General features: G+C 39.8%; 5 protein-coding genes and 1 pseudogene across 8 annotated transcripts; 4 read left to right on the plus strand and 2 right to left on the minus strand.

Moving 5' to 3' along the window:
- The first annotated feature begins 328 nt into the window (after window positions 1-328).
- On the plus strand, window positions 329-4348 carry LOC121777264 (disease resistance protein RGA2-like). Of its 3 annotated transcripts, none has more exons than XM_042174453.1 (3): window positions 329-2225; window positions 2337-3698; window positions 4171-4348. In XM_042174453.1, exons 1-2 carry the CDS (start codon window positions 392-394, stop codon window positions 3683-3685), a joined length of 3183 nt encoding a protein of 1060 aa, XP_042030387.1. In that variant the 5' UTR covers window positions 329-391; the 3' UTR covers window positions 3686-3698; window positions 4171-4348. The 3 variants fall into 3 exon arrangements, with proteins under 3 accessions (XP_042030387.1, XP_042030388.1, XP_042030386.1); XM_042174454.1 differs by having other exon boundaries at window positions 329-2021; window positions 2142-3698; XM_042174452.1 differs by having other exon boundaries at window positions 329-3698.
- A 310-nt stretch (window positions 4349-4658) lies between these two features.
- LOC121777265 lies at window positions 4659-6398 on the plus strand. Of its 2 annotated transcripts, XM_042174457.1 has the most exons (3): window positions 4659-4956; window positions 5127-5848; window positions 6139-6398. In XM_042174457.1, the coding sequence occupies exons 2-3, from the start codon at window positions 5132-5134 to the stop codon at window positions 6151-6153; spliced, it is 732 nt and encodes a 243-aa protein (XP_042030391.1). In that variant the 5' UTR covers window positions 4659-4956; window positions 5127-5131; the 3' UTR covers window positions 6154-6398. The 2 variants fall into 2 exon arrangements, with proteins under 2 accessions (XP_042030391.1, XP_042030389.1); XM_042174455.1 differs by having other exon boundaries at window positions 5127-6398.
- A 665-nt stretch (window positions 6399-7063) lies between these two features.
- Window positions 7064-7897, minus strand: LOC121776979 (serine/threonine-protein phosphatase 7 long form homolog). Its single transcript, XM_042174113.1, has one exon. It carries the CDS (start codon window positions 7895-7897, stop codon window positions 7064-7066), a length of 834 nt encoding a protein of 277 aa, XP_042030047.1.
- A 3006-nt stretch (window positions 7898-10903) lies between these two features.
- On the plus strand, window positions 10904-12609 carry LOC121776980. Its single transcript, XM_042174114.1, has 2 exons — window positions 10904-12166; window positions 12562-12609. The coding sequence occupies exons 1-2, from the start codon at window positions 10904-10906 to the stop codon at window positions 12607-12609; spliced, it is 1311 nt and encodes a 436-aa protein (XP_042030048.1).
- LOC121777262 (disease resistance protein RGA2-like) lies at window positions 12405-16265 on the plus strand. The gene has a single exon (XM_042174451.1). It carries the CDS (start codon window positions 12669-12671, stop codon window positions 15996-15998), a length of 3330 nt encoding a protein of 1109 aa, XP_042030385.1. The 5' UTR covers window positions 12405-12668; the 3' UTR covers window positions 15999-16265.
- A 383-nt stretch (window positions 16266-16648) lies between these two features.
- LOC121777266 lies at window positions 16649-18030 on the minus strand (annotated as a pseudogene).
- Between the last annotated feature and the right edge of the window lie 633 nt (window positions 18031-18663).

Below are 18663 nucleotides of genomic sequence, written 5' to 3' on the forward strand. Positions count from 1 at the left end.
CTCACTCCAATATCATCCGAGGTTTCATTTTGTCATTTTAATCCAATTTTATTAGGAGGCTCATTTATTTTTACTATTCTTAGCAAATGAGCGTTATATTCCACTAGCTCACTCATATTTTATTAAATCCAATATATAAAAAGTTAATCTTTCTACCATTTTCTATTAAAAACAACGGAATTTCTAATGACCATGGGGATGCTAGAGTAGTTATCATTCCATTAAACAATTTCGAACTCAAACAAATTGTCAAAGACAACTAATAGAGGTGGGTAAGAGTCATTAATGCATGAGAAAGACCTTAGTGTATGCATATCGTCCACAAGCATTCCTCATCTTGGAAGATAAACATACCATTATTTTCTCTCTCTAGATCTATCTCTCCGAAACCATGGAAGGAGTGTCTTCAGCAGCCGTTGAAGTTCTTGTCCAAAACCTGATCAACCTTTTCAAGGATGAGTACTCTCTGCTTCGAGGTCTCGACGAAGATGCACAGCAGCTGCAGAGGACTTTGGGGATGATTCAAGCCTACTTGAATGACGCTGAGAAGAAATCCATCACACAAGATGCTGTCAAGATCTGGTTGAGGGAGCTTGAAGCCGTGGCTTTCGATGCTGACAATGTCTTGGACGAAGTCAGCTATCATCTTCTCCACAAAAAAGTACACAAGATGAAATCATCCAAGGATAAGGTACTATCATGCTTCTCATCCTTTAAAGGAATTTCACGCCGGCGTGATATGGCTCTCATAATCAAACAAATCAATGCTACTTTTGAGTGTATGAACAAAAGGGCAACAGATCTTGGCATTCAAAGCATGATTGTGAATGCACCTGCTGCTGCTGTTGCTCATACTTCCTTTGAGACGGATTCGATCAGTCTTGATCCAATCTTTATTGGAAGAGATGATGATCTACCTAAACTAGTTAGCATGCTCACCAAGATCCAGGATGATCGGATCTTCTCTATGGTTGCTCTTGTCGGAATGGGAGGCATGGGGAAGACTACGTTGACTAAGAAAGTCTTCAATCATGATAGGGTAAAAGCTCGATTCGGATCACATATTTGGGTTCATGTTTCCCAAACTTTTGATGCAATAAGTCTCTTCAACAAAATACTTTATAAGCTGACTAAAAGGAGAAGTGATGGAGTTGAGAGCAAAGATGATATCTTGGAAAAGCTTCAAGAAGCTCTCAAGACTAAAACTTATCTTCTTGTTCTTGATGATGTTTGGAATGAAGATGTTCCAAAATGGGAAGACTTTATAAATTCCATTTTGGGAGTGTCTTCTACCAAGGGAAATGGCATTATCATCACTACCAGGAGTCTAGAGGTTGCTTCAATTGTTAATCCATTTCATATTCATAATTTGAAAGGCTTATCAGATGAAGATTGTTGGTCCATAATCAAAGTCAAAACTGTTGATGAAAATGAAGTTCCATCGGGATTTGAAATGATTGGGAGAAAGATTGCTAAAAGATGTCAAGGTTTGCCCTTAGCTGCCAATGTAGTTGGGGGAGTGCTTCGCGGTAAGTCTGAAGAAGAGTGGCGCTTCATCAGTGAAAATAGGTTTTCAGATGCTAAAGGAGGTGAAAATATCTCAAAAATATTGAAATTGAGCTATGATCACCTCTCTTCACCATCGCTAAAGAAGTGTTTCACGTTTTGTTCGGTTTTCCCCAAAGGTCGGGAAATTGAGAAACATGAGTTGATTGAGCTATGGATGGCAGAAGGCTTTCTTCAACCAAGCCGAAGGGATGACATGGAGTTTATGGGCAACATGTTTTTTAATGTGCTTCTACAGAACTCTTTGTTGCAAGTTGCAACGAAAGATGATGATGGAAATGTGGAAAGTTGTGTGATGCATGATCTTGTGCATGATCTTGCATCTTCTGTCATATCCAATAATGCAGATGGCAGTATTGTAGCTCGATACAAGTTTTTTGAAGAAGAATCAAGTCCTATTCCAAAAAATGTGGCCAAGCATATTCGTACAATATTCTTGAAAGGTGGAATTCCCGGTACTATATTCTCAAACTTTGAATGTCTGCATAATCTGACACTTTCTGGTGATTATAAAGAGTTGCCCAATTCAATTAGGGAGTTGGTACATTTGAGAAATCTGAATATTTATGATACAGAAATTGTAAACTTGCCGAAATGGATTGGTAAACTCCATCACTTGCAAACATTAAGAGCACGCTGGGAGTTAGTGAATCTGCCAAGTACGTTGAAGTATATGTTTAACTTAAGGCATCTTTATATTCATTCTAATACAAAGTTGCCAGCGGAGATTGGGAAATTAACTAGTCTTCGTACACTACCTTACTTCACAGTAGGCAAAAAGAAGGGATACCAAATTGAAGAGCTCGGAAGTTTGAAGAATCTCAAAGGCTGGCTAGAGATTCGTAATCTGGAGAAGGTAGGTGATAAGGAAGACGCGCTGAAAGCAAATATAAAGCAGAAGCCAAACTTAATAGATTTGGTGTTTGAATGGAGTGATGGTAGAGAAGATGAAAGAAATGATGAGAGTGTGTTGGAAGGCCTCGAACCTCATGCAAATCTGAAGAAGTTGAAGATTTCAGGATTCAAAGGCAAAAGACTTCCAACATGGGCTGAGAAGATGGAAGTACGTGATGGGCCTCAAGGATCTTGGGTACCACAAGACAACTTGATTGAAATAACACTCTTTGGGTGCTCAGAAATTGAGGAAATTCCAAAGCTGGAGCACTTGCCTAATCTCAAGTCTCTTTCATTGGAAAGATTGAAGAAGGTGAGGTATATAAATACTTCTTTCTTTCATTTAACGTGGCTCAAAATAGAAGAGTTAGAGGCATTGGAATGTGTGGCAGAATGGTTATTCTTTGAGAATCAGGATCTCAAACATTTGAAATTATCACGATGTCCTTTGTTGAGAGAATTACCAGATGGTGTTGACACCCTCAATTCTCTGGTGGTGTTGGAAATTAGGAATTGTGAGAATCTGAAGTCGATTGGGAATCCAAGTGGTGGAGCACGACAATCACAGGGGATCCTCCATCTGCTGAGTATTGTAAACTGCGGAGAGCTGATGGAATTGCCGTGTGAAATGCTAGAGTGGTGGGCCCCTACAATTGAGGATCTCTCAATGGTAGGATTAAGGAGGCTAAAGAATCTACCAATGCTAATTGACTGCCTCGCTAAATCATCTACTCGTCTCAAATATTTGTTAATCACAGGAGTTCCTAAATTGATGGCGGCTAGTAGTGGTAGTGTTGAGAGTTGGGATCTTAGCAGCTTGAGCACATTAAGCATAGATGTGAGTGTGGAATGGTCAAGAGAGGATAGTGTTGGCATTGCAGAGACTGTGGATGGAATGCTGCAAAGATGCTGCAACACACTTAGTGGCTTAAAGTTGAAGGGGGTGGAAAATTGGGAGTGGCTGCCCCAATCCATTCAAAATCTCACTGCTCTTTGGTGGTTAGCGTTGGAGAATATAGGAGTAGAAGAATTGACCCAATGGTTGGGGAATCTCTCATCTCTAAGAGTTATACGTCTACGGAATTGCAACAAGTTGAAGCGTCTGCCCTCTATGGATGCATTGAGGAAACTCGTTGTTAATGATTGCCCAGAACTACGTATTGATTCGGAGTGGCACAGCCACCATCGCCATCTGGAAATCTATGTCGATGTCCAACCTGTTTGAAAGTTTGTAGCAAGTAAGTATCGTTTTTTCATATCCATTTAGGAAAAGAATATACAGAAGCAATGGGGGACCCCTCTCTGTTTTTCATATTTTGCTTGCAGTTTTACATATATTTCCAAAACTACCAAATTGTCAAAAGAATTTTAAGATAGAACCATCCGATCTGAGATAAATCAATTGACAAATATTAATAGTATATGATTTTTGTTGTTATCGGTACAGTTTCTTTGAATGTGAAGGCTAGAAAGATGTTTCTGTAAAAAACAATTCTTTGTGATGTGCACCTTTTTTTTCTTCATTGTTTACTTTCATGAAACTTTGCTAATGAATCTTTTTTCTTTGATTTGGCAATTACGGAGTACTATACTTTGGTGCAATTTTCCTATAAAACAAAAGTCCAAACAAATTAAAATTCTTAAGCATGTAATTGTAGTGCTTTAAATTCCTCTCCGTCATTAACCATCTTATACCTCTTATTGATGCAGTTCCCGCCGACGAGCTTAAAAAGTCACAGCCTTGGAATAACTTGATATTCACATAAGACTTGTGAAACAGGCTAAGGAATCAAACATAGGATTCCATTAGAGGTGTGCTGATGCATAATGAATTTTGCTCATCGGAGGCCATTTGAGGAATAAAAACATTATATTATAGATTTTCAAATTTTCTTTCTTATTTACGTTTTTCTTTCCTTTTCATTTTAGGTTTTGCAAATCATATAATTATTTTTGAAGCCTGATTTTGGTATTGGATAAGATTTTGGTATTGGATAAAAGTTAAGGTTTCAAGAAACTAGGATGTGATGTGAATCAAATAGAATCCGTGCATTTATTTGAGAGAGTTTCTTTAACTCATTTAGATATATTTCACACCATATAGGACGAAATTCCAAGAAAACCTCATGGCGAATTTTATCCGCCATTTGTACCCCGAAAAAAAAAGTTTCCAGAGAGGGGAAAGACGCGACAAGCTCTCGCGTGTTTTAACTAAACACGCTTGAAGCTCTCGCGTGTTTAATTAAACACGCATCAGGCTCTCGCGTGTATATCTAACACGTGACACGCTCTCGCGTCTTTAAGCAAACACGCGACAAGCTCTCGCGTGTCTCCCTTGAATAACAAAATCGGTCCAGAAGGCAGAAACCTCACTTTCGACCTCACTTCCACCTCGCTCATTCTCTCACTCTCAGCGACGGCCAACGTCTCTAGGCGGCGAAAATCGAAGTGAATCCGATATTTTGATGCTCTAATTCCTAATTTAAGTGGTGTTAGGTAATTTTTGACTATTAATTTCAATTATCATTGCTATATGTTAGTTAGGTATAGATTTAGGGTTTATGGCATTGAACTTGATATTGAATTTTCGATTTTAATTTTGTTCAATATTTATTTAAGTATGTTGAATTTATAGTATATGATGTTATGTCGTACTTATTTTGCAGGTTTAATGGTGTTTGTGAGTTTATATTGGGATGAGAAAATTATTCAGCTCCCAGGTTTGGGTGTTGCTTATGATCCCCCTCGTGCAAAATCATTTATTATATTGAATGAAAAGATATCTTATTATCAGCTTGTTTCAATGATATGTGAAAAAATTGGAATTGAGTTGGATGCTTATACGATTGATTTAACATGGAGGCATCCTGTGGTTTTTAGTGGAGTGGTGAATTATATAGCTACACCAGTGGATGATAATTTGTTGGAGTATATGTTTGCTGAAAATCCACGTCAAATTGAACTTTTTATTGAATATACTCCTGTTACCACTGCCTTGCAATTTGAACCACCTATCACTCATCATGATGTTGGAACGTCTAGGAGAGATGCTTATCCTAGTTTTGATGTCGGGACATCTAGGAGGGATGATGAATATCATAGCTTTGAATTCAACACATCTGGGAGGGATGTTGATGAACCAGTAGATGTACCAAATGTGACATTTGATGGTTATGATGGTTCAGATGGTTCTGATAATTGTGATGGTTCAGATGGTTCTGATAATTGTGATGGTGCAGATGGTTCTGATAATTGTGATGGTGCAGATAATGTTGATGGTGCAAATGGTTCTGATTGTGATGGTTCCGATGGTTCTCAACCAAGTGATCTTGATTATAGTGCAGAATCATGTGAAGATTCTACAGACGACGAGACACTTGATATGATGGTTGAGAATTATGTACAACCATCTGTTCGTGGGGAGCAATCTGTTCCCGACTATGTGCCTGAAGGGTTACCATTTTTTCGATCATTACCATGTGAAGGCAGCCGAGGTTACTTTTCAGAAGACCATGGATTGGTTGAAGAAGATATGTGGTATTGGGATGAGGATAATCCGAGACATATAGATGTGAGAACAAAATTTGATAGCAAATTACAGTTGAAAACTGCTGTCACATTATGGCATGTGGGAACAGGTCGGATGTATGAGGTTATGGATAGTAAATCAAGAAGATGGCATGCAGTTTGTAGGGACCCATTTGGTCCGAAAAGAAAATGCAGGGACCTTGGGCAACGCTACCCATGTAATTGGGAGGTTGAAGCAACGTTTAAGAAACGTGATGGTAGCTGGTCTATCAACTCATGGGTTGATCGTCATTGCTGTATGGGAGATCATGAAAAACACGTGCCAGTGTCTCGGCCTGTAACAAATAAAACATGCATATTTAATAACATACATACTTTTAAAATGAAACAACAACTATAAAAATACAATACTTACTTGGAGTGTAGATGATGATGCAACAGTGTTCATCCCTACTTCTGGAAGCCTACCCGGCTGCGTGATATATGTAATGGTAATTTTAAAATACCACTCCATGTATTGTCGAGTTCTCATCACCTGCACGTGGTCTGCAAGAGGCTCCATGTAATGATTAGTAACGAACTCCGACCTTCTCTCCCAATGTTGGATGTAGGCCTTGTTCTGCACAGCCCAGTTCGTCTTAGCCTTTCCACGACGATTGGTTTTGAAATGAGTTTCATTGAAACCCCAATCACACAATTCCGGGATGAACGGCGTGCCTCCAAATTGTCTAACTACGCGCTCAGGCTCATGTGCTTCGACAATAGCCCAACAAACCATGTACGTCACAGATCTCCAACTGTTGTTCATCTCGAGGCAGGAGTCTGGCAATTGACGGTCCACGTAGGGCATCCAAATAAACTACAATAACAAGTTTACATTAAAAATACCCAAATATATATCAAACATTATTCATTTTACCTGGCTATTTTGGAGTAATGATAACTGTTCACGATAATGTCGAACAGAATGTTTGGGGGCTCTGTTTATCATATAGGACCCAGTCCACCTACAATAAGAAAAGTTGTCAATTTAATATGTTGTCATTAAATACACAAAAGAGAGGAAACAACAAACTTACATTAATGCACATGGAGTGTTGTTTGTATGTATACGTGCCGATACAAAATCCGGTCTCAAAGTGGGCATTCTCACCCACACCCAAAGCTGTAGGAGCACTGTCGGACCTCCAATGTCTGTCCTTTTGCCCATGGACGCCTCACAAAGATTATGGTATAATGTAGCAAGTGCAGCACTCGCCCAACTAATCATAGAGGCGGCCTCTACATCTCGAAGTTGGGTCAACCACATGAGAGGTATCTTACACCCTGAGCCGTCGGGTAAGATCAACCCTCCCAATAGCACAAGCACAATCATACGTGCCCGTTGAATGTAGGCTTCGTCTTCGAGACCATCTTCTAACGGTTCAATCATCATCCTATGTATTAGCGCGGATGCCAAGATACCGTTTTCCTTCATCTCGTTTTGAAGGGGATAGAAGCCCAAGAGCTCTTCACATAAACCCCTCCACCCAGTTTCACAAAACCCATTTCCTGTGAAGGGTACTCCATCTACACGTAAAGCCCATAATACTTGAATGTCTTGTAATGTAATGGTAGTTTCCCCTACGGGAAGATGGAATGTATGTGTCTCTGGCCTCCAACGCTCAACCAATGCTGTGATCAAAGCATGATCTACATCCAGAGCCTTACCACAGAAAAGAACTCCACCTAAACCAAATCTACAGACATAATCAATCACGCGTCTGTGATGATTATCGATTTCCCAGAAATGTCCCTCAAAGCGCCGAATATTGAAAGAGGTTGTTTCCTCTCCTGCCCACGCCTTGCGTGATATATGACTGTGCTGATAATGCAATACAAAAGGATCTTCTGGTCCATATCGCGACATCCTAATATAATCAAAATTTAACATGTTTAATTATAAACCAAATTTTATAAAAAAAAATTAACTTAATAAATTCAACCAAATTCAATAATTCAAAACCAAAATATCAACCATGTTCAACAAATCAACACCATATTCAACCATGTTCAATAATTCAACCAAATTCAATAATTCAAAACCAAATTCAATAATTCAACAAAATATCAATCACATTCACCAAATTAACACCAAATTCAACAAAATAACACCAAATTCAACAAAGTAACACCTTATTCGACCGTGTTCAACAGTTCAACAAAACATCAACCAAATTGAATAATTCAACATCAAATACAACCAATTTCAAGATAAAATCAACCAAATTGAATAATTCAACACCAAATTCAACCAAATTCAACAAAATACTTTCTACCCCATGAACCCTAACTATTATACCCACCTAAAATATACCAATAAAAATCGAAAGTAAGGGTTGAAAGTTACCTGACAACACTTCAAATTGGAATAGGAGAGCTAAATATCGGATTAGGCTTCGAATTTCACTGGTTGGGAAGAATTTCGCCGATTTTCGCTGCTGCTTCGCGTTTTGTGGTATGTTCTGCCTTCTGGACGGATTTTGTGAAGCAAGGGAGACACGCGAGAGCGTGTCGCGTCTTTTCTTTAAACACGCGAGAGGAAGACGCGTCTCTCCTTTAATACACGCGAGAGGAATATGCGTGTTTTATTTAAACACGCATTAGACTGATGCGTCTATACTTTTAAAACACGCGAGAGCATCTCGCGTCTTTCCTATGTCTGGAAACTTCTTTTTTCAGGGTACAAATGGCGGATAAATTTTGCCATGACGTCCTTTCTTGGAATTTTGCCCACCATATAGGTTGAGATTGAAGCTAAGACCAAAGTATATTAGTATGCCTTGAATATGTATAGTTGCCGCTAGCCGAACGGGGTCTTGATGATGGTATGATATATTTTTGTTTTAGGTCTTCGTTTTCGACGATCATGCTGTGCATGATATTACATGTGTTAGTCGGTCTCTCATCTGTGGTGCAAATGAAATGAAGTGCAACGAGCCGTATATATAGAGTTATGAAAAAAATCAAAATGCTCTCGTCCGTCGGCACCCACAATAGTGGATTAGCAGACGGACGAGAGGATGAACATCCTCTCTTCCGTCTGACTCGTCCGTGGGGCGCTCACCGGTCACAATAGTGGACGAGCGCGACGGACGAGCAGTTCGCCGGTCGCTCGTCTGCGCGCTCGTCCACTATTGTGGATGCTCTTTGGGTTCGCACCTCATATAAATAGTGGAAAAACTATATTTTGAGTACATGAAAGAGAGGGATCAAAATAGGTAGGAGACGCAATAGAAAGGAACTTTTTCTACCAATCTCAGTCGTATTTTATTATTAAATGTATGCAATAACAATTATTTTTAGATATCTTTTAGTAATAGTTTTTGTACAAAGATCAATGGAATAGTTCTTACGTTACAAACTCTCCGACCTATAAGAGTACTTCTTCCAACTCCATGGAGTAGTTGTGGTTTCTATGTTTTTTTTTGGAATTGCCAACAATATCCACTAACGGGCCCAATAACTATTCTTGCATTAATTTGTATTGGGATGTTAATCGGGTCGGCCCAGCGAGTTTCGAGCCAACCCTACTCGAGTTATGGGTCAATCAGGTGTGGGTTAATCACGTTATATTTTTCGGGTTATAAAATTTCAACTTTGATCCTAAAAGCTCTGGTTTCGGATTAGTCCAGCGGATTAATCGGGTTGCTATCAATAAAATTAACATGCGATCAATCTCATACTGAATTAATTTTAACATTACACCTAGATCTAGATGACCAGATCTCTTCGCTGTAGAATAATTACAATAAATCCATATTTTGATTGATTTTGAAAATTGCGAGATAGTTTGGCATATTTTGAAAGTTATTATGACAAAAATACCCACTATACCCACTATTAAATACTCGTATTGTCATTTTAGAACACCATTAAAAATCATTTTATTATTTTTATAAATTAACTTATTTTTCATAAACTCGTTCAGTTACTCCTACTCAAGGATATTTACAGTTATAGTACTAATTTTTTTCATCTATTTTTTATATACTCTTACTATAATAAGGTAGTTCAGTTGTATTTTTTCTAATTGTTCCAAACTAGTTGAATTATTTTTTTTAGCAAAAAGTTTATCTTCTTATACCTACTTACTCTCTATTCATCTCTCTTATTTTTTTTTTTTTTTTTTTTTTTTTGCTTTGCTCTTTTCATTTTAATCTTATCATATTAATTTCTTAAATCTCACGTTCAAAATAAATGTCCATTTCTTATAAGCCGTAACGAGTATCATCGATTAGATATTCACTCATAGACTAATGGAGTAGAACAAAATTGAATAGAAATAGAAACTTCTAACAAAGTTGATTGGTGTTTGAATATTGATGGCCGCTGCTTCCATATCCACTGAATAGTTATCCACAGGTTTACAGTTCAAACACTCATCTTCGGAAAGAAGAAAAAATTTCAAAAAACCATTTTCTCTCATACTGCATATCTCTTCTGCATAACCATGGATGGAGGTGTGTTACGATCCCCCTATATCTTAGGATTCCCCAAATATTTAGTTATCTTTTTATTCCCCATATCTTTTGATTCATAGTATATTTTCATATCTTGTTTTCTTGTTCCCTAAGCTAGTATTCTAGTATTATAAATAGGGGTAGGTTGTTATCTTTTTATTCATTGAATGAAGAAATAATTTGCCCACATTACTTGTGCAATACTCCTTATCAAACCTTGAAGACTGCCGACGGAGGAAGTTCTCCGCGCCAGCCACGAATTGAGCCACCGACCCCAACGTTCGGGGCGCCGGATTGGTGTGTTGCGAGTGTAATCGCAGGATTTCTTTGTTAAGAGAATTGTGCTCTTAACAACTGGTGCTTTCATCGGTTCTCACCCTCCGCATCCATTCACCCTAATTAGAGGCTTTGAGATGCCAAATTTGGAAGACTCCTATACAACTAAGTTGTTTGATCGCATACATGCTGCGATTGACAAACTGGAGACCCGGTTGGACGCAACCAATCGACGCTTTGGCAAACTTCATGCGCCTCCCCTGCCGGAGCCACCGCCTCATCAGACTCCAAACCCGATGTACTCGCAGCGAACCCGCCGCTATCCACCCCACAGTCAATCGCGGCCTAGAACACCTCCATACACCTCTAGGCCGTCATCGTATTTCAGCCCAGATACGTACGGCCCGCAGCCGTATTCGTGTTCAGACTGGGAACAACCTGGAGTGCTCAGCGACTACTACGAGCCGCCGCACGCACGCTCTATTTCCAGCTGGTATTCCGCTCGGCAGAATGTCTACCGGCCTCCGCGCAACGCCTTCACCTCTGGGGATCAGTTCGCGGAGCAGGAACGACCACTCCGACAGCCGCATTGCGCTCGCCAAAGCCCGAACTCGGGTTGGTCTTCGTCAGAATCGCACCAGCAGCCGTTTCTGCATGTGAAAAACCAGACTTGTTGGGATCTGCCCTCCCAAACGTCCGGTCGCCGTGTTGGAAAGATTCGCGCTCCCCCGTTGCCAGAACATCAGCCACAGCTGACTCCGTCAGATCGTCAGCTACAGCAGCCAAGTACAACATCGACTATTGAGCTTCCTCCCTACGCCGCACCGAGCCCTTGCCAGCCCTTGCTATCGATGTCCGTGAAAGCTCCATTATGCGCCTTTCCTCGTCAACCGCAAGCGGGTGTCTCAAGCTCAAGGAAAAAGGAGTGGAAAATTGATTCGCACGATGATGAAGAGAAGAGGGAAGAGAAGTTGATAGTACTTAGTAATGTGTGGAATCAAAAAGAGATAAGGAAAGAGAATGACTCTATTACCAAAAGAGAAGATGAGGTCAACAACACTTTTCTGAGGGTGATCGAGAAAGAGATGAAACCTGAAGCTCTTGATTCTAGTTTGGAGTCGAAAGAAAAGACTTTAAGTATGCATCCTGAAAAGCAGAGCAAAATCGAGAGGATGGAGAGTCTAAGCCTTGTTGAGGAGGACAAGGCTGCTTTTGAGATACAAAAGTACAACCTTGAAGAGGAAATGGAAGAGAAGAGAATGTTATTTGAGGATGGGATTAGAGTCAAGACTGTAAAATTGGTTACGAAGAAGGCCGCAATCAGCAACACAAAGAAAATATTGAAAAAGAGAGGGCAGTCTTGTGCGTTTGATCCCGGAGGGACTCTTCGTGGTGTCGTGGTTTCCACCTTGAGGACAAGGTGGATTTTAACCGTGGGGGAGTTGTTACGATCCCCCTATATCTTAGGATTCCCCAAATATTTAGTTATCTTTTTATTCCCCATATCTTTTGATTCATAGTATATTTTCATATCTTGTTTTCTTGTTCCCTAAGCTAGTATTCTAGTATTATAAATAGGGGTAGGTTGTTATCTTTTTATTCATTGAATGAAGAAATAATTTGCCCACGTTACTTGTGCAATACTCCTTATCAAACCTTGAAGACTGCCGACGGAGGAAGTTCTCCGCGCCAGCCACGAATTGAGCCGCCGACCCCAACGTTCGGGGCGCCGGATTGGTGTGTTGCGAGTGTAATCGCAGGATTTCTTTGTTAAGAGAATTGTGCTCTTAACAAGGTGCTGCAGCCATTGAAGTTCTTCTCAAAAACCTCCTCAACGCTATAAAGGAAGAGTACTCTCTAATTCGAGATCTCGAGGAAGATGCCCAACAGCTGCAGAAGACAATGGAGATGATTCTAGGCCACTTGAGTGATGCACAAAAGAAATTCATCACACAAGATGCTGTCAAGAGCTGGCTGAGGGAGCTCGTAGCTCTGGCTTTCGATGCTGATAATGTCTTGGACGAACTCAGATACCATCGTCTCCACAAAGAAGTGAAGAAAATGATGGCAACCAAAGCCAAGGATAAGGTACTATCATTTTTCTCATCCTTTAATGGCATTTCACGCCGGCTTAATATGGCTCATACAATCAAACAAATCAATGCGGATTTTAAGTCTATGAACCAAAGGGCGAAAGATCTTGGCCTTCAAGATATAATTCGTAAGGCACCTGCTGCGGTTGCTAATACTTCCACTGAGACGGATTCGTTGAGTCTTGATCAAATCTTTGTTGGAAGAGATGATGATGTACCTAAACTAGTTCACATGCTCACCCACACCCACCCACAGGAAGAGAAACGGATGTTCTCCATCGTTGCTCTAGTTGGAATGGGGGGTATGGGGAAGACTACGTTGGCTAGGAAGGTCTTTAATCATGGAAGCGTAAAGGCTCGATTTGGATCACCTATTTGGGTTCATGTTTCTCAAACTTTTGATCCAATCAGTCTTTTCAAAAAAATCCTTTCGGCATTGAGTTCAGATATTGGTCATGGAGTTGAGAGGGAACAAATCGTGAAAAGGCTTCAAGAAGCTCTCAAGAACAAAACTTATCTTCTTGTTCTTGATGATGTATGGAATGAAGATATTTCAAAATGGGAAGACTTTATAAAATCCATAATAGGAGCTACTTCTACCAAAGGAAATGGCATTATCATCACCACCAGGAGTGAAAAAGTTGCATCAACTGTTGGCCCAATTCATGTTCATCATCTGAATGGCTTATCGGATGAAGATTGTTGGTCCATAATCAAAGCCAAAACATTGGTTGGAAATGGAGAATTTCAGTCGGGATTCGAGATGATTGGAAGAAAGATTGCTAAGAGATGTCAGGGTTTGCCCTTAGCTGCCAATGTAGTCGGGGGAGTGCATTGCGGTAAGTCTGAAGAAGATTGGCGCATTATCAATGAAAAATGGCTTTCAGATGCTGAAGGAGGTCAAAATATCTGTGAAATATTGAAATTAAGCTATGATCACCTCTCTTCACCGTCGCTCAAGAAGTGCTTCACGTTTTGTTCGGTTTTCCCCAAAGGTCGGAAAATTGAGAAACATGAGTTGATTGAGCTATGGATGGCAGAAGGCTTTCTTCAACCAAGCCGAAGAGATGACATGGAGTCTGTGGGCAACATGTTTTTTAGTGTGCTTCTACAAAACTCTTTGTTGCAAGTTGCGGAGAAAAATGATTATGGAAATGTTTCGGAGTGTGTGATGCATGATCTTGTGCATGATGTTGCATCTTCTGTCTTATCCAATAATGCAGATGACAGTACCCCTGCTCGATACATGTTTCTGAAAAAAGAATCAAGTCCTATACCAAAAAATGTGGCCAAGCACTTGCGTACATTATTCTTGGAAGGTGGAACTTCTTGTACTAAGTTCTCAGGCTTTGAATGTTTGCATAATCTTACTCTTTCTGGTGATTATGAAGAGATACCTGATTCAGTTAGGGGGTTGGTACATTTGAGAAATTTGAATATTTCAAATACAAAAATTGTAAAGTTGCCTAAATGGATTGGTGAACTCCATCTTTTGCAAACATTAAGAGTAAACATTTGGAGGTTAGAGAAACTGCCAAGTACGCTCAAGTACATGTTTAACTTAAGGCATCTTCATATCTATTCTGATACAAAGTTTCCAGCGGAGATTGGGAAATTAACTAGTCTCCAAACACTACCTTACTTCACAGTAGGCAAAGAGAAGGGATACCATATTGAAGAGCTCGGAAGTTTGGAGAATCTCAAAGGAATGCTAAAGATTGGTAATCTGGAGATGGTGTGTGATAAGGAAGATGCTCTGAAAGCAAATATATCTCAGAAACCAAACTTATTTCATTTGGCGTTTCGATGGAGTGATTATAGAGAAGATGAAATAAATGATGAGAGTGTATTGGAAGGCCTCCAACCTCATGAAAATCTGAAGAAATTGAAAATTTCAAGATTCAGAGGCAAAAGGTTTCCAGCATGGACTGAGAAGATGGAAGTACGTGATGGGCCTCGTGGCTCTTGGGTACCTCTTGCCAACTTGATTGAAATAAAACTGTCCGAGTGCTCAAAAATTGAGGAAATCCCATCGCTGGAGCACTTGCCTAATCTCAAGTCTCTTTCTTTGTACAGTTTGCGGAAGGTGAGGCTCATAAATACTTCGTTCAATCATTTAACATCACTTAAAATAGAAGAGTTAGATATATTGGAATATCTGCCAGAAAGGATATTCTATAACAATCAGAATCTCTCATGTTTGGAAATATGCAACTGTGGTGTGTTGAGAGAATTACCAGATGGCTTGGACACCCTCAATTCTCTAGAGATTTTGAGAATTTGGTATTGTGAGAATCTGAAGTCGATTGGGAATCCTAGTGGTGGAGCACGGCAATCACAAGGGATCCTTCGTGAGCTGAGAATTACAGAATGCGGAGAGCTGATGGAATTGCCGTGTCAAATGCTAGAGCCGTGGGCCCCTACAGTTGAGGATCTTGAATTGGAAGCTTTGGGGGGCCTAAAGAATCTACCAAGGCTAATTGACAGCCTTGCTAAATCATCTACTCGTCTTGCAATATTGACAATCATAGGTGTTCCTAAATTGATGGCTGCTAGTATTGGTAGTGTTGAGAGTTGGGATCTTAGCAGCTTGAGAAGATTAGAGATAGATGTGAGTGTGGAATGGTCAAGAGAGGATAGTGTTGGCATTGCAGAGACTGTGGAAGGAATGTTGCAGAGATGCTGCAACTCACTTACTCGCTTACAATTGAAGGGGGTGGAAAATTGGGAGTGGCTGCCCCAATCCATTCAATATCTCACCTCTGTTTCTGTATTAAGTTTGGAGAAGATAGGAGTAGAAGAATTGCCCCAATGGTTGGGGAACCTCTCATCTCTAACACGGTTATTTCTACGGAATTGCAATAAGTTGATGAGTCTGCCCTCTGTGGATGCATTGAAGCACCTCATCATTAATGTGAATCAATCGCATTTAGGTTGCGAAAGTAAGAGGAAGTTTACCTATGTGGACCGGACGACTCCAGTGTTTGAATTGGAAAGGAGAAGGGATATTGAGAACGGATGCCGACGACACACTTTTGTGGGTTTATCCTCACTTGAAATATATCATAGCCGCGGGATTTACCAGAAAACGGAAATGCCTTTCCAGCTTCAAATAGAGCGACCCCAAGGGTCCAAGTGATGCTTCCCGAACCAACTGTCACGTCACATGGCTATCAGGAACTCCAGAATTCCCACCTTCTAAGAGTGAACAATGTCTACACATATACTGTTCATTGTAACCATATTGCAAACAAGGATGATTAATTTCTACTTTTCCACTTGTCAGATTGGCATTACTAATATGAGGAAATAATAAAGTAGGAGAGAAACAAAGTGTTTGATTTTGCCATAAAATAAAATGCCTCACTTACCTTGGATCATTTAAAAAAGAAGTACGAATTACTTAACAAGGGACAACGAACTTGTTATCGATTCAGCAGCAGTCGCCTAATTCTGATAAACTGTTATATCATTGGAAAAATCCACGATGCTGAACCCTTTCACAACTCATTCATCCAGAAATAGATTAGCAGTTCAAATAACTCACAGTTCAATATTCCAATAATAACAATAGTAATCATCAATTCGACCCAAATATTTTCACATCAGAGATCACTGAACTAGCCAAATGTAATAGCAAAAACTGAACCTCAAAATCACAAACTTTGAGGAAATGTTGGCAGCCTCTATCTGTATTTACATACTAATATCCTGTTTAATGTGTGCCTTACAGTTAAGCTCGATTTGTGATAATAAGCATTAGTTGTCTCTATGTATGGTCTCTTGTCATCCTGAATTATTTTCCTTAGTTTCTCGTGTTCTTATATTTTAACAACCAAATAAGAACTTTTACACTCCAAACTATCTGTTAAAATACTACTAATTAGTACCACAACATAACATCCAACTAGATTAGCCTATAACTTCTTTGGTAATAGTTTCGTAACCAAATCAAATAAAACACTATATTTGCCTTCCCTTCGTAGAGGTTCAATCAGCATCGTAAAAGTGGTAGTGCCAAGTGTGCATCCCCTTCTTGCAGTCATCTCTTTCAAGACAAGAATCACATCGGCCATCTTGCTCCTTTTGAGAAGAGCTTGAACATAAATATTGTAAGTCACACTGTTGGGCAAACACCCCTTTTTCATCATTTGCACCATTAAATCCTTAGCCTCTCCCATCCGCCCTTCTTCGCAAAGGGCAAAAATAAGAATTGTATATATCACAACATCAGTCCAAAAATAAGAATTGTATATATCAATAAGAATTGTATAAATCCTTAGCCTCTCCCATCCGCCCTCTCCCAATGTTTCTAGCTTTATCCATTTCTCCCAGCAAACAATATCCCTTTATCAATCCATTGTATGTAACAATATTCAGTTGAACATCAATTTGCCTCATCTTGACAAGCATATGCTCGGCCTCTTCCATCCTTCCCTCTCGGCAAAGAGCATCTACAAAAATACTACAAGTAACCACATTTGGGAAGACCTTATGCGATATCATCTTCCTTAACATGTCCTCAGCCTCTTTTCCTCTACTATGGTTGCATGACCCCTCTACAATCGGGAGTGCACAGTTGCTCCGCAGACAACCTCCAACACAGCTTTGTTGCCTCTGGGATCCTTCCGACCAATAAAAGCCCTTTGATGAGAGTGGTAAAAGTGACCACATTAGGCTTATACCCACGCTTGAAGAAACTGCTTAAAATCGCAAACCCAAAATCAGGTCTTTTCAGTCGGCAGAAGCAATTGATCGCAACACTCAAGGTGTAGTGATCTACAGGAGCATTCCTCTGAAGCATTTTGTCGAACTTGTGAAGGGCAAGTGTGTACTGTTGCATCTTGACCACAGCAGTCAACAACTTGGTGAAATCAATAACAGAAGGGAGCGGATGCATTCTTAACATATTTCGGAACTCATCGATGGCATCATCAGGCTCAACTATACAGCTAAAATCAAATCTAGGATTGGCCGAAAAGCATCGAATTTGGTGATAATGCAGGGGTTTAAAGCAACAATTTGATAGAAATCTTGGGAAGATGAGGGCTGACTTCAAAGACATGATTTTTTATTATCGATCTGGAATTCTTGGGTTAATTTGGGAAGTTTTCTGAATGTTTATTGAATCTTGGGAGAGTTTATATATAGAATTAAAATCTTAGGTTCATTAGTAGTATTTGGTAAAAGAAAACAGGAAAATGAAAATGTGCGGTGCATTAAAATCTTGCTTTTAATTTCAACTACTCCATATAATTTCAAAATATTTTACTAATAAAATTATCAATTTATTTATTTATTTTTTACTAAATTAATTAATTATGATATAGAGTACAGTATATAACTAAGAAAATAAATAAAAAATGAGAAAAATATGTGAGATTTATAATGTGTATATCCTGAATTTGTCAAGGCACCCGCAACGCGTTCCGTCGCCTGCCCGCGTTCCGTTCCGGAGGAACGAAACAGCGGAGAAATGCGTTGCAGCCGGCCGTTCCGTCACCAGCCCGTTCCCAGCCCGTCGCGCGACTCGCCATCGCGAGACGCAGCACGAGACGTCTCGCCACGCGCCGAGGCGACGTGGCGAGCTCCCAGGCCATGGGTGACGCCCACTCGCCGGTCCGCGAGTGAGCGTCGTCACGATGACGCAATAAATCAATTTTTTTTAATTCGAATTTAAAAAAATTAAAAAAATTTGTAAACGGTAATATTACCGTTTATAGCCATTTTTCAATTTTTTTTATTTCTTTACTCTATAAAATACTCTCATTTCATACTCATTTCACTCACAAACACACATCTAT

Source organism: Salvia splendens, chromosome 18, assembly GCF_004379255.2.
Source record: "Salvia splendens isolate huo1 chromosome 18, SspV2, whole genome shotgun sequence".
NCBI classification, from domain to species: Eukaryota; Viridiplantae; Streptophyta; class Magnoliopsida; order Lamiales; family Lamiaceae; genus Salvia; species Salvia splendens.

Excerpts from the sequence above, each read along its gene's own strand:
- LOC121777264 (XM_042174452.1), top strand. The coding sequence starts at position 392 with ATGGAAGGAGTGTCTTCAGCAGCCGTTGAAGTTCTTGTCCAAAACCTG.
- LOC121777265 (XM_042174455.1), top strand. The coding sequence starts at position 5,132 with ATGGTGTTTGTGAGTTTATATTGGGATGAGAAAATTATTCAGCTCCCA.
- LOC121776979 (XM_042174113.1), bottom strand. The coding sequence starts at position 7,897 with ATGTCGCGATATGGACCAGAAGATCCTTTTGTATTGCATTATCAGCAC.
- LOC121776980 (XM_042174114.1), top strand. The coding sequence starts at position 10,904 with ATGCCAAATTTGGAAGACTCCTATACAACTAAGTTGTTTGATCGCATA. Across the intron at positions 12,167-12,561 it reads GGACTCTTCGTGGTGTCGTG|GTGCTGCAGCCATTGAAGTT; the intron begins GTTTCCACCTTG and ends GCTCTTAACAAG.
- LOC121777262 (XM_042174451.1), top strand. The coding sequence starts at position 12,669 with ATGGAGATGATTCTAGGCCACTTGAGTGATGCACAAAAGAAATTCATC.